The sequence below is a fragment of the Aythya marila genome, assembly GCF_965140915.1.
Source record: "Aythya marila genome assembly, chromosome: 6".
In the NCBI taxonomy this organism is placed as follows: domain Eukaryota; kingdom Metazoa; phylum Chordata; class Aves; order Anseriformes; family Anatidae; genus Aythya; species Aythya marila.
In genome coordinates this window covers 13,861,105-13,873,104 of record NC_139047.1, presented here as the reverse complement: position 1 = coordinate 13,873,104, position 12,000 = coordinate 13,861,105, and the positions used below count along the sequence as shown (strand labels likewise).

At 36.9% G+C, this 12,000-nt stretch overlaps 1 protein-coding gene across 5 annotated transcripts in view; it reads right to left on the bottom strand.

Annotated features, from left to right (window-relative positions):
• RAPH1 (Ras association (RalGDS/AF-6) and pleckstrin homology domains 1) overlaps positions 1–12,000 on the bottom strand; it is an 87,441-nt gene that overhangs the window by 39,941 nt on the left and 35,500 nt on the right. For 4 of the 5 annotated variants that reach the window (XM_082763065.1, XM_082763068.1, XM_082763066.1 and 1 more), the window contains 2 exons: positions 11,638–11,743; positions 10,307–10,824 (listed from right to left, as the gene is read on the bottom strand). In XM_082763065.1, coding sequence (XP_082619191.1) covers positions 10,307–10,824; positions 11,638–11,743 — 624 coding nt within the window. Of the gene's footprint in view, positions 1–1,516; positions 1,598–10,306; positions 10,825–11,637; positions 11,744–12,000 lie in introns of all 5 variants that reach the window. The other variant, XM_082763069.1, reaches the window with a different exon arrangement.

Genomic DNA, 12,000 nt, shown 5'->3' with positions numbered 1-12,000 from the left:
TTTCAACAACAACAAAAAAATCCTTAACACTATATTTAGCGTATTAGAATTATTTCCTGCAGAGAGTAACTAATGGGTGGATTTTAAGAAATAAAGACATTTTTAGAAGCTGTGATAAACTGAGCTGTCCAGTTAGCTTCTGAAGGATGCAAGCTATACAGCCCATCTTGCAACTGCAGCAGGCCATCACTTTGTAAGTAATGTGCTATATATATTTACTCATTAGCTCATTTCTTCAATTCTTCTTGCAGATTTCTGCAAAAAGTTGACAAGCACATTCGCATCAAACACTAATCCATCTTTTTATTACACATCTGATCATCATTCAGTTCAGACAAATCTACAAAAAGACCACCTCATTTACGAGCCAGTGTTGTATCTAATTCCTCTAACTTTACAGTAGGAGCTCAGAATACATGTACACAGGGATTGATGACAGTAAAATACACTATGAAAGGTACTAAGTGTGTTTTTTACACTGTCACTTTTACAAGTAAGTGAACAAAAACTGTCAGGTCATCTTTTTCTTGCAATTCCCACCCAATCTTCCATGGTATCTTATCTTACTGTTCTAATGCTTTAAGTATGTTAAATAGAAAAACTCCTTCTTGGCTAAACATTACCTGTAGGTTCAGACATCATTCACTCAAGGCCTATACAAAAGAATAACTTACCGCAGTACATAGAAAGCAGACATCTACACAAGTTCTGAGTGTCTTGTTAAGTATCTTGCCACATTTCTTGCAAATCTAACAATTTAACATTAAATCATAACATGTAGTTAAACCAGCTGGTGGCACTCTTGTGCCATTATTTTGGAGTTAATTAATGACAGCTGAGAATCTCAAAAAACCTTTTTAAAAAGCCTATGTCTGTTCACAAGAAAACTGTGGGAAATGCAGTAAGCAGTCTCTGATAGAAAACTATATGATTTCAAAGGTTTCTTGAAAAGTTAATTACTATAGCTTTTGACTACAAGAGTATGTTGAATTCTTTAGTATATTCTAATTGTTTAAGCTGATGTCTTTTTTCAAAAGAGAACAAGAATTGATTATGTTTTTATTTATATATATATATATTTTAAACTTTGTCACAAAGGGGCCAAAGAGAGAAAAGAAGAACCAAAATTTTCCTTTGCGTATCCCTTGAGATTATGTTTTCATGTATAACATATAAGAACATAAAAAATAAAATGATGAACATCTGATTTGAAAGATTACATTTTCTGCCTTCCTTTGCAACAGACCGTCAAAAGCAATTACACTTCAAAAGTAATAAAAATTGTTACATGTATTAAGTGTATTTCAAGTAGGCTTCCACAATTAATAACTAGAAAACAGATAATTATCAACTTAAGACTGAGAAGCATAATTTTAATGATTTATATGTTTACCTTACTGCGCTGTTGGGATACCAATGGATTCAAATTGAAATCACATTAGTGACGTGAGTTTTCAGGCAAACGTATTCAACTACTGACAAACAGAAGCCATATATACATGTGATTGTAACTTACAGGAATCAGTTCAGCCTCCTCTTCTGTAAAATTAATGGGACGCTTGGACTGATTGATGAAATGTCCCATAAAAACAGTAAATATGCAGGAAAACACAAAGGAAAGGATGAAAAAGGGAAAGGAAAGAGGACAGAGAGGAAAGAAATGGTTTATTCTCAATCAGAAGGAAGAAAAAAGCATAATAATGACAATTAATGGAAGCAAAAGAAACAAAACAACATTTAAAAGTTGCAGTGTCCCTTATCCCAATTTTGTATGTATAAATGATCGATGACTTAAAGACAATAAGAGATTCAGGTTTTCTGCTCTATTGGAAGGGAAAGGAAATAGGACGTGATTATGTTCTCAACCACAATGAGAGCAGAACAGTCACTAACTTAAGTACTGAAGTAAAACATCTGTAGGCATACTCAGCAAAAAACAAACTCAGGTAGCATTCTCTTTGCACAGTCAATTGTTCACTAAGTCAACAACTGAGAATTCAGTTCTCTAAATACTACCAAAAAAAAAAAACCAACAAAACTGTCACTTCATACAAGTTCATATAATTTCCACATAAGTTCCTTCATACCAGTAAGTAACAAAAATACACTTTGGTGACATTTACTAAATATAACAAGAAAAAAGTGGATACAGATTAATCTTACTTTAAGCTGGACATACTATGCTAGAACTGAGCACTCTCATATTGCAAATTATTTTAAAATGAAATTCAGAGAAAGTATTTCTCTATTTCCCTAATCATTGATAAGAGAAGAAAGGAGAATAAAACAAATGCATGTCTCAGGACAAAATGTTCAGTCATGACACGGACATGCTTTTAAGTGTGAAGTATCAAAAACTGAACATTTTGAACATGCTGAAGTACCAAAAATTGAACTACTAAAAAGCAGTGCCTGAAGATTTCCCTTCAGCGTGCCATCCAATGTTTGCTCCTTTTCCTCAAAGGTACTCAAGTATTTATTTTCAGGCATATTAATTTTGGTAACTGAGTTACACAGGTATTGACAGATGAAAAATGCAAAAGGTGTTATAGCTTATTCTTATCAAGACCTCAGAAAAGGAATACACCTATGCCACTTAGAAACTGAAGTGGCACCATTAGATAACAGCTGCCTGATACTTCCATATACAAGATGTATTTTCAGTTGCTTATAAAAAAAGTTTCTGAACTATAACCACTAAGAAATTTATAACAAATTTGTTATAGAATTATTACTAGTCATTTATTCAAAATAAAGGCAGTTTTAAGGCTTTAATACCTCTGTATGCCTGACCACGTAACAGTTTATTGACAGGGGCAGCCTCACATACTGTCTCTTCTCTGCTGGTCCATTGGAAGTTAACCAAATTTGCCTGAGCAGGAGCTTTCAGAATTAAAACTGTAGTCCACAAAGCCTCATTGAAATCCAGACCACCACAACTAAAAACCTTAAGGCTGCATCTTCTCACACAGCACTGCCCAGCCTTTCAAATGGGCTGCAAACAACTATCCTTGAACAAAAGACTGGTCAAGTTCAAGAATGCTTGGGCCCATGGGAGGAGAACACAGCAGCTTTCTTACAACTGCAATGCCTGGCTGCTGCACAGCATATTGGAGCCAGACACTGGAAGTGAGAATCCAGAGCTATTACTCTGTGCTCCCAAGAGACCAACCCTCCTGGAACTTGTGCAACTCTGTTTCACTGCAAGCAATTGGAATTTCCTAACTCCAAGCGTTCAGTTCTGCAACTTAAGAAAAACACCACACAACTATCAGGACTCACAAAATCCAATTTACAGCAAGTATTCATTAACTGCTATGGACCCTTATAACTTCATTCCAGTTTTGGCTGTTACAGTCCAAGCCTACTGAAACTTGATGCAGTTTAAGAAACAGGTCTGTGGACACTCCAAATCAAGAAACTGCTGCACCATGTGCATGAGATGCACTATTTGTTAGTCCACATGCCTCCCAGGTCAAGAGAAAGAGTAGACAGGTTGTGATAGTTCTACGTTGAACACAAGTTGCTTGGGACACAGAAATTTAAGGCAAAACTGCCACAGGAAAGAGTCAATCCTAATCCCAAGCCACGTGTTCACAGATACCTCTTGCATGGACAACAGGGAGGATTATTTTGCAGGAAGACCAGAAAATTATTGGAATCACTAGGCAGCTGCACAAACACTAGAGCCAGCACAAGGTGGGGCAAGACTGCTCAAATCAGCACAAAAGACCTAAATTAGCATAAAACCAAACACAAAAATCACAAATAAAATTTGTCTGCAGGGGTGAAGTTTCAAGCAGTGGAGTTTTCCCAAAAGAAAACGCATAGCAGGAAAAAAGTAAAGCTGACTATTATTTCATGGAAAATAGTTGTCTGACCTGTCCAAAAAGAGACGCGTTAGTTAAGTTGGAAGACTAAAAGGAAAAAGAACAAAAAACAACAACAGGCCTGTAGATATCAAATCAAGAACTCCATCACTAGAAGAGAATGGGTATGCACAACTGTGGAGTTAAAGTCACAGATCCACCTTTTCAATTAGGAGTAGATAGGACATATGGAAAAAAAATAAAACCTTTATTCTTTAACAACAAAAAAAAACACACTGATACTGCTGGTCTAAAATCTACAACTTTTAAGAACATGAGGTTAAGCAAAATATCCAAAATAAGCAAATGTAGCCAAGGTTAAGAGTAAGTTTGTTAACTATAACTGAAGATTTGTCTTTCTATTGACAGGCAACCATTATTATGCTATTACAGCCTAACTGCTAACCAGGATGCGCAAAACTGACACAACCAGAAGGCCAGTTCTCAGTTGTTTGATCATAACATGAAGTCTTATTTTGTGGATTCAAATTCCTTTACAAACCTGTCAAACCCTAGCTTTCATCTTACATTACTTCAATTGCATATACTGTTATAAACTGCATAAATTCATTTCTCCTCTTAGATGTTGATGTCCCTTAATGGGCTGATTTGTTCTCAATTTTTGTCATCTGTTCCAAATTTCCTAAGGACGTCCTATCTCTTCTCTCGTCTCATTATATGTTTCAAAAAAAAGTGAAAGAATTTATCTGTGTTTCAAGTAGACTGGTATATCTACAAGGAAATTCAGTTTTAAAAGCTCCACTAATTAATTGCAACTTGTACAGTGATACCTTCACTTTGAACTGCAACTGAAGTGAACAACTCCCCCCAGTACTTTGATAAAATTTGGTGAAATCATAATGCAAGCACTCTCATTTTCTTTGCAGATTCCATAAGTATATGAAAAAAATTAGGTGCTAGTTTTGCAGATGTGGAGATAAGCATATTAACAATCATTGTGTTCTAGCATAACATAGGAAGAAAACTGTTTTACTGGCATGCATAAACTTCACAATGAATAGCTAAGCGTATTTAATTACCAGAACACAAAATATTGCTTACATTTCATAAACTCGTAAGTTTATCTCAGACGATATTTTGAAAGCCTCGAAAGAACTGGCAGATGAAGAGATGCTTTACATGTACTTCAACATTTGAAAACTGGACTGCTCACACTTCTTACGCCAAAAAAAATGGAAGCCAAAGTAACGCTTCAATGATAGATACACAATTTTCCTTTACCATTGACTTCTTAAAAAACACTTGGTGATTAATAACTATAAAAAAAAAAAAGAAGAGAAAGAGATGGTCTAATTGGTGTTTCAAATCAAGTCTTTCCATTGACTATTTTCAGCTCAGAAAAAGGCTAACTGTAAACACTCCAGAACACACTTTTTGTGTACAGAACTAACAACATAATAGAACTGGCAGATTTTTTTTTTGTCTTTAAAAGAGACAAAACAACAAAACCAAACAAAATGCCAAAACAAACATCTACCCTTCCTTGTTTGTTGTGTATCAGTGACTATTCTCAGAGAGGCAAGCATCTTTCGTGTCTGCTAACCACACAAAACATGGAACATAAGGACGACCACTCAAACCTCAGGCTCCCAAATAGAGGAGCCAATAATGCCCTGTTACTCCAAGAACTAAAACAGACCACAACTGTTCTTTAAATCAGCTACAAATTATACGTGAGGTTCAGCAATTCAACTCTATTTTAAGACACTGTCACCTACCAAAGACTGTGTTGCCGACTTCCTTCTCTGCACACAAGAACAGTTATAATTGCATTTTCATGCAATGTAACATTTAGTAATCACACACAAAAGATGACCTACGATACTCTGCTATGGTTAGGAAAAGCTTCTGTACTCCTTCATGCAACAATCATTATCTTAGTGGCAACTAATATAAACTATATAAGGATAAAGGCAAAATTGTTGTGGAACTAATTTATTTTTTTTTCCTTGCACCCATTTTTAATTTTCCACTTTGTCCTACAGGAGCTTCTGGTCAATGCAGATCTATCTACGTATGCTCAGCTTGCATCACAACCATTACTAACTGTCAGGCCCCCAAAGCTCCCTTCATTTCCCAAAAGAAACATTACAGTTTACTCTACAGTTCCTTCTTTGCCAAGTGAAGCAAAAAATCCGTAGTTTTAATGAACTAGTAATCCCCCATCATAATTTTCAGTTCTCATACATAATGTATAAAGCTATAAAGCTACAATGAATTTAAGGAAAAAAAAAGTAATCAAGAAAAGTATTTTTAAGATTACTACCCACTAAATTATGGATTATCTTTGCAAGTCAAGATCTCTCAGCTGTGTAAACTGGGTTACATACAAAAAGAACTCCATCGTGTTGGGAGGGGAGTGGGGGGACAGCGTACTGTGCCAGACCAGATGGCAGACTTCAAACTTATCTTCAACCTCTTCACTGAGCATATGCAGGACAGTAACAATGACTGTCCATGAATAGGCCCTTTCACCATCAGGCATAACTAGCTACACAAGCATGATCAGCACAGTTCTCTATTCTCTCCCTGCTACTTTCTCCTCCTTTTGCTCTAGCACAACTTGCTGAACACAAACAATTTCTGGATGGCCGAAACAAGGAAACAGTCTGGGTGGGTAAAGGGGACGAGTTAGTCATATGGTCATCACTTCCCTTCCTTTACTCACACTATTACAGCACTCGTTCAGCTGTCCATTCAAGTAATATCTGACAAGAAGAAGCTAAGATTTAAAGTGTATGCCTCTTGTTACACAATTACAAACATAGAATGCATTAAGAAAGGGAGAAAATTAAATCATTAAGACAAATAAAATAATGATTTTAGGCAAGTCAGAGAATTCCAGCCAACTTTCCTGAAAACAGCACAGAGACAAATTCAAGAAGGATTGTCCTGGCAAACAGCACCACTAAGAGTAACTATCTGTCATGATACTCAAGCATCTTGCCCACCAGTAAGTTTCTACAGTGCAGACTTGCGAGGAGATACTCACTGAAATGCCTGCCCAGTTGTTCAGGCAAGACAATTTGAATAATACATTACTACTAGAGAGTGTAAGAGAGTGTATTCCCACTGTCTCCAGCTCTTGGAGCTACATATTTCCAGCTATTCCTTTCAGTCTCCAGCTCTTGGCTACATATTTCCCGGCGGTACATCAGCACACATCAGAACCCCCTGAGCCCATACAATTCACCCATCTAACACAGAATGAGCCCCAGAATAAAACTAGGAAATTCTGGTCTAAGTACCAGTAAGCACCAAAGGTGGGGCGAAGGAGATGAAATCATGTAGGACTGTGGGTGGGGAAGGGAGACAGGAAAGGGAAGGCATACCCTTCCATTCTGGGGAGGGGCTATGAATTGCAGCCTCTTTCCATTAAATCTGTCTCTAGTATTAGTCAAAGCATACCAGGCTACACATACCTTCAGTGTGCCAACTGCACGGCTGTTCTTTTACAGCATTTCCCTACATTTCCAGGTAAGGGGGCTCAAACACACTGCAGAATTACTTTCTAAGGTAGAATACTGAAGTTATTAACTGCTAAACTTAATTTCCCTTTTCAGGCAAGCATTTCCTCCTATTGGAACAGCCTTCCATCTTACTTAATGTTATTTTCTTCCTCTAGTGATTCCAATAAAACTAAGTTGCAGAAGAAAAGATGACTTCTTTAAGTCCCTATAATGCCTGGAGAGGACAGAGGATCACTCAAAAGGGCAGAGCTGCCAAATCACTGACCTCTTTGATAACAGCCATAGCAGAAAAGAAAAAAAATTAAAGGTCAGCTCAAGTACAGACAGCCACCAGGAAGACAGGCAAAAAGAAAAGGGCTAACTTAAAACACTACATGGGAAAAACAAATTCAAAACACATCTGTTGAGGCCATGAAGTAATAGCCTCTCCCAGTTTCTAAATTTAAAAAGAAGTCTTTGCTGTTTTTTTCCCCCCACTGCATTGGCAGTAGGTCTTCTCCAAATACTGCTCTCTCAGGCAGAGTGATGTCCTCCACTAGAAACAGAACCACAGAGACAACTGCCTGGGTGGGAGGGCAGAATTCAGCCCTACCAGGGAAAGGTGTTTTGTTTCACAACCCAGACATGAAGGTGAATAGAACCCTTCACAACAGCTTTTCATGCACTAAATTAAATAGGAAAAGCCTCCTTTTTTGAGCCCAGCGATTCTACCACGGAATCCTTGGATTTCTGCCCATTTTTAAGATGAATTTGATTGAGCAACCTCCACCACCATCTCTGTCAAAACTCCAGACCAATTTGATTTTGCCCTTTTACCAGTATTGAGAAAAAAAAAAAACAAACAACTCACAGTAAGAAGTCCCATCAAGTAACAGATTTAATATTGAGTAGTTAAACATCATTCCTGTAAACCTGGGTAGAATTTCTCAGAGATGAACACTTTCCCCAGGCTACTGAAATTAAAGAGACCAGACAGTAAAACAAAGCAGCACTATTAATGACTGCAAAGGTTTCTGCTCCCAAGAAAAAAAAAAAAAAAAAGAGCAGAATTTGGCTCTCAAGTTACCGACACTTTTTGATTACCTCCTTTAAAGGAGTCAGTCTTATCAATTTATCTGGGCAGGGAAACAATAGCCACATTCTTATGAGAAGCAATCACTGGGTTTACAAAGCCAGCTCTCAAATGTCTGTGAGAAACGCTTTGGGGGGCAGTTCTTAACCTCACAGTCAATGGTTAATTGCTCAGAAAGCAACTGTAACTCTTGCAGCAACGTGGATTAGCCTCTTGTGAAGACAAAGCAACTTCTTGACTTCTTCCTGTTGGCTCAACAACACCAAGACACTTAAGTGAAGCTGGTGGTTTGTTGATTACCCATGCCATGCAAAGAACTGAAAAATGTGAGACTACAGGGATAATCTTACTGATGCCTCAGCATATCACTCCTGAAGTAAGAGACTGAGATCTGGAGTGATACTTGCAAAATCAACTGCCACATCTTACGTTTTTAAGAAGTGAGTAAGTTTCAAATTTTCCTTATGCCATGCAAATTGCAGAAGAGAGTAATTCAAGTAAAAAATAATTTCTTCCTGAGGAGAGATAAAAATGCATTATTGTAGAATATTAAGCATTAAAAAAGACATCCACATGACTAATAGTCACGGATCAAGAAGAAAAGTAAGTTTTATCACAGAAAGCGACTGAAAAATGAACAGCAATATAAAACCTATAACAGTCATGGATTGGGCTCCAGCTCTTATACTTACAGCAACAATGCAAAGGTTTGCATTTTAACTTTCTAAAGAGAAAAGGACACATTTCTATCTACTGTTGTTTTGCTTCACTCAATACAAATCTCCAATTTAAAAAAAAAAATTGATCACCAGCTTTTAAGAAAAAAATACCTAGGCTGTAAGTGTAAATCACTTATTTCTCACTATTTCAAATAAAGATTTGAATTTAAAAACGTGACCTTGATGTGTTGATCATTAAACTGACATTCACTCTTTAGATCAGATGAACTTTTGCTACAGATGGGTAGAGGCACACTTTCAGCACAGCTCACTCAAACTAGTGTTAATTATTGACTAGAATAAACTCAGCTTGTTCCAGTTTTCTCTTTGGTGGAGAGAAAACTGAAAGAGAACATTCACATTAGTACAGCTGACTTCTGAATAACAGGTCAGGTTTCTGTTTCAGAGTATTCCTCCTAGATAGCTTCTAGTTTACTTCCTGTGTAAGTTCTTAAATTCTGTGGTACATTTTTCTTATTTCCTCACACAACTCACCAGCACTTTCAGTGTTCCTCAAACTCCTTTTTTTTTTTTTTTTTTACACTGAAAAATTTGCTCTCATTATTAACCAATACAGGGGCACCAAAATCTCAAGCGAACACCTGCTATTCCTGTATCACAGAGCAATTTTTTCTGCATTGGGCATTGCTTTGAAGTGTTCTCTCAGCCATATATTAAATAAGAGTATTAAGAAGTGACACACTGCTGGTATAGTTTCAGATACTGGAAGCGCCTATCTGGAACATACGCAGTAAGTTAAGTGTACTGTAACAGGCACATAGACTTCTTGTTCAACTTATTATTCCTTTTTTCCAAACTGTAAACTCCTCATATTTAAATTAAAAACAGTACGTAAGATTTACTCAGAAGAAAAACATTAAATATTGAACATTAAAATCCCTGAGTAGCTTTGGAAGAGGAAGAGAGATTGGAAGTCTTAACCTCCACCCTCCCCCCCAAATTCTTTAATAAGATTCCTTGCAGACAGATAAAACAAAGAAGTAGCCACACTACATGTAGCCCATACAAAAAGCAATCCTGATCTCTAATCAACCCCATTGTAACTGAACATGTTTAGCACGGAGTATCACCATAAGAGGAAATAAAAGGAAAACTACTGAAGAAAACAAAAAATGATTGAATTAATGACACTACCTCAGTGATTGGTTGCCCTTGTGATGTCAAGTCCAATTCCTGAGGCCTTGTCACCTTATCGATATCCAAGGAGTCCATGCTGGAAGCTGCAGAAGTTATGCTGGAACGGGAGGAGTTACTGATTGAGCGCACCTCAGCATCACTCACTGTGCCAGCAGATGCTGTCCTCCTGTGCTGAGCAGTAACTACTGGTTTGGTGTCTTCTTCAACTGACTGCTGGGCTGCCTCATCCATGCTCAAAGAGGCTTTCTCTAACTGTGCAGTGATGTCATCCAAAGAAACGTTGGCATGTGATGGTTTAGTCACCTTACCAGATGAAGAGGATAATCCTTTCATACTGCTGTGCTTAGTAGAGGGTCGGCTAGCAGGTGGTTTCTGAGCTTTGGGTTCTGTGGCAAGGCGTTTCACTGCAGTATTATTTGCTGAATGAGACCCAATGCTACTGAGCTCCTGCTCTATGGAACAGAGATCAGCCATGAGGGCATCTAGATCCACAGTCTCTCCCTGATTCAGGGCTTCTGCAATTGAGAAGAGTTTTTAGTATGCACAGGTTTGTTACACGTGTGTTTGGAGTAAGAGGGCAGAGGAAACTATTTTCATTCCCCATCTATACTGCAAAATCTCTCCTCACTGCTAAACACAAATTTATTTGCACTAACACTCTTGAGTGGTCTAAGAGCAATTAAATGACTGTTTAGGTTAAATACATTTACTGATAAGCGAAACCTGTGAATTATTAGATTACATCTGAAAGGCCCAAACTGCTGTCACACAAACAGAATCTAAAAATGTACTTGTATATACCATGCTCTAGCTTTTTTAAATGTGTACTTTGCTAAGCACATCTGATATTGCTTTAAAAAAAAAAAAAAAAAACTGCAAAATACTATATGAATAATCAAACTTTTAAATTAAAGCTTCCCGTGTTACAACCACAGGAAGTTATTTTAAGACAAGGAAAAATGCGCTTTTAGTTTAATGTGAAAACATTCTGTAGCTATATTCCTGCATTCTGTCCCATGAAGCAAGACGCTCTTTCTTTCTGTTTAACATATACGTGTTAATTCTTTCATGAGACCAGATCCCAGAACAAGTATTTCTTTAGAAATGCTAGACTACAGTACCTAGATATTAGGTGCTGTAAAAGTTAGAGTTTGGGGATATTTCAAATTCTATGCCACAAGAAAGCAAGGCCTTTAAAGCAAACATTTTCATTTCAGCTACAAGTGTATTTGAATGCTCTATTAAACTATTTTATGATGACCTTATTTATGGCTGAAATAGTTATTTCCCTAAAATATTATTTGAAAGAGTTAAATAGTTCAACAAACCATTTAGATTGTACATGGAGAAACGATATGAGAAGTTGGCAAGATTAGTTTCCTGATGGAGAGGTGATCTCTTCACTGGTGCCACAGGTTTGTCTGTATCCAAACTCTGAAAAGGACAAGAAAAAGAGCAGAATTAACTTTGACAACGAACCAGACATGGAAATGTTCAAAATTAAATTGATTTTCTTTAAGATCACATTTTGAAAATCTTCTGACACATCAAAAACTGTTTGTTTTTTTTTTTCAGGCTTTAGATTGAAACTGTCACTGTATCACAGAGGTTTAGTTAGTCAATGAAAAGATACTCAACAAGTTCTGTTGTTACAGAATTACATGAAAACATAATCCAAATGCATTTTTCAG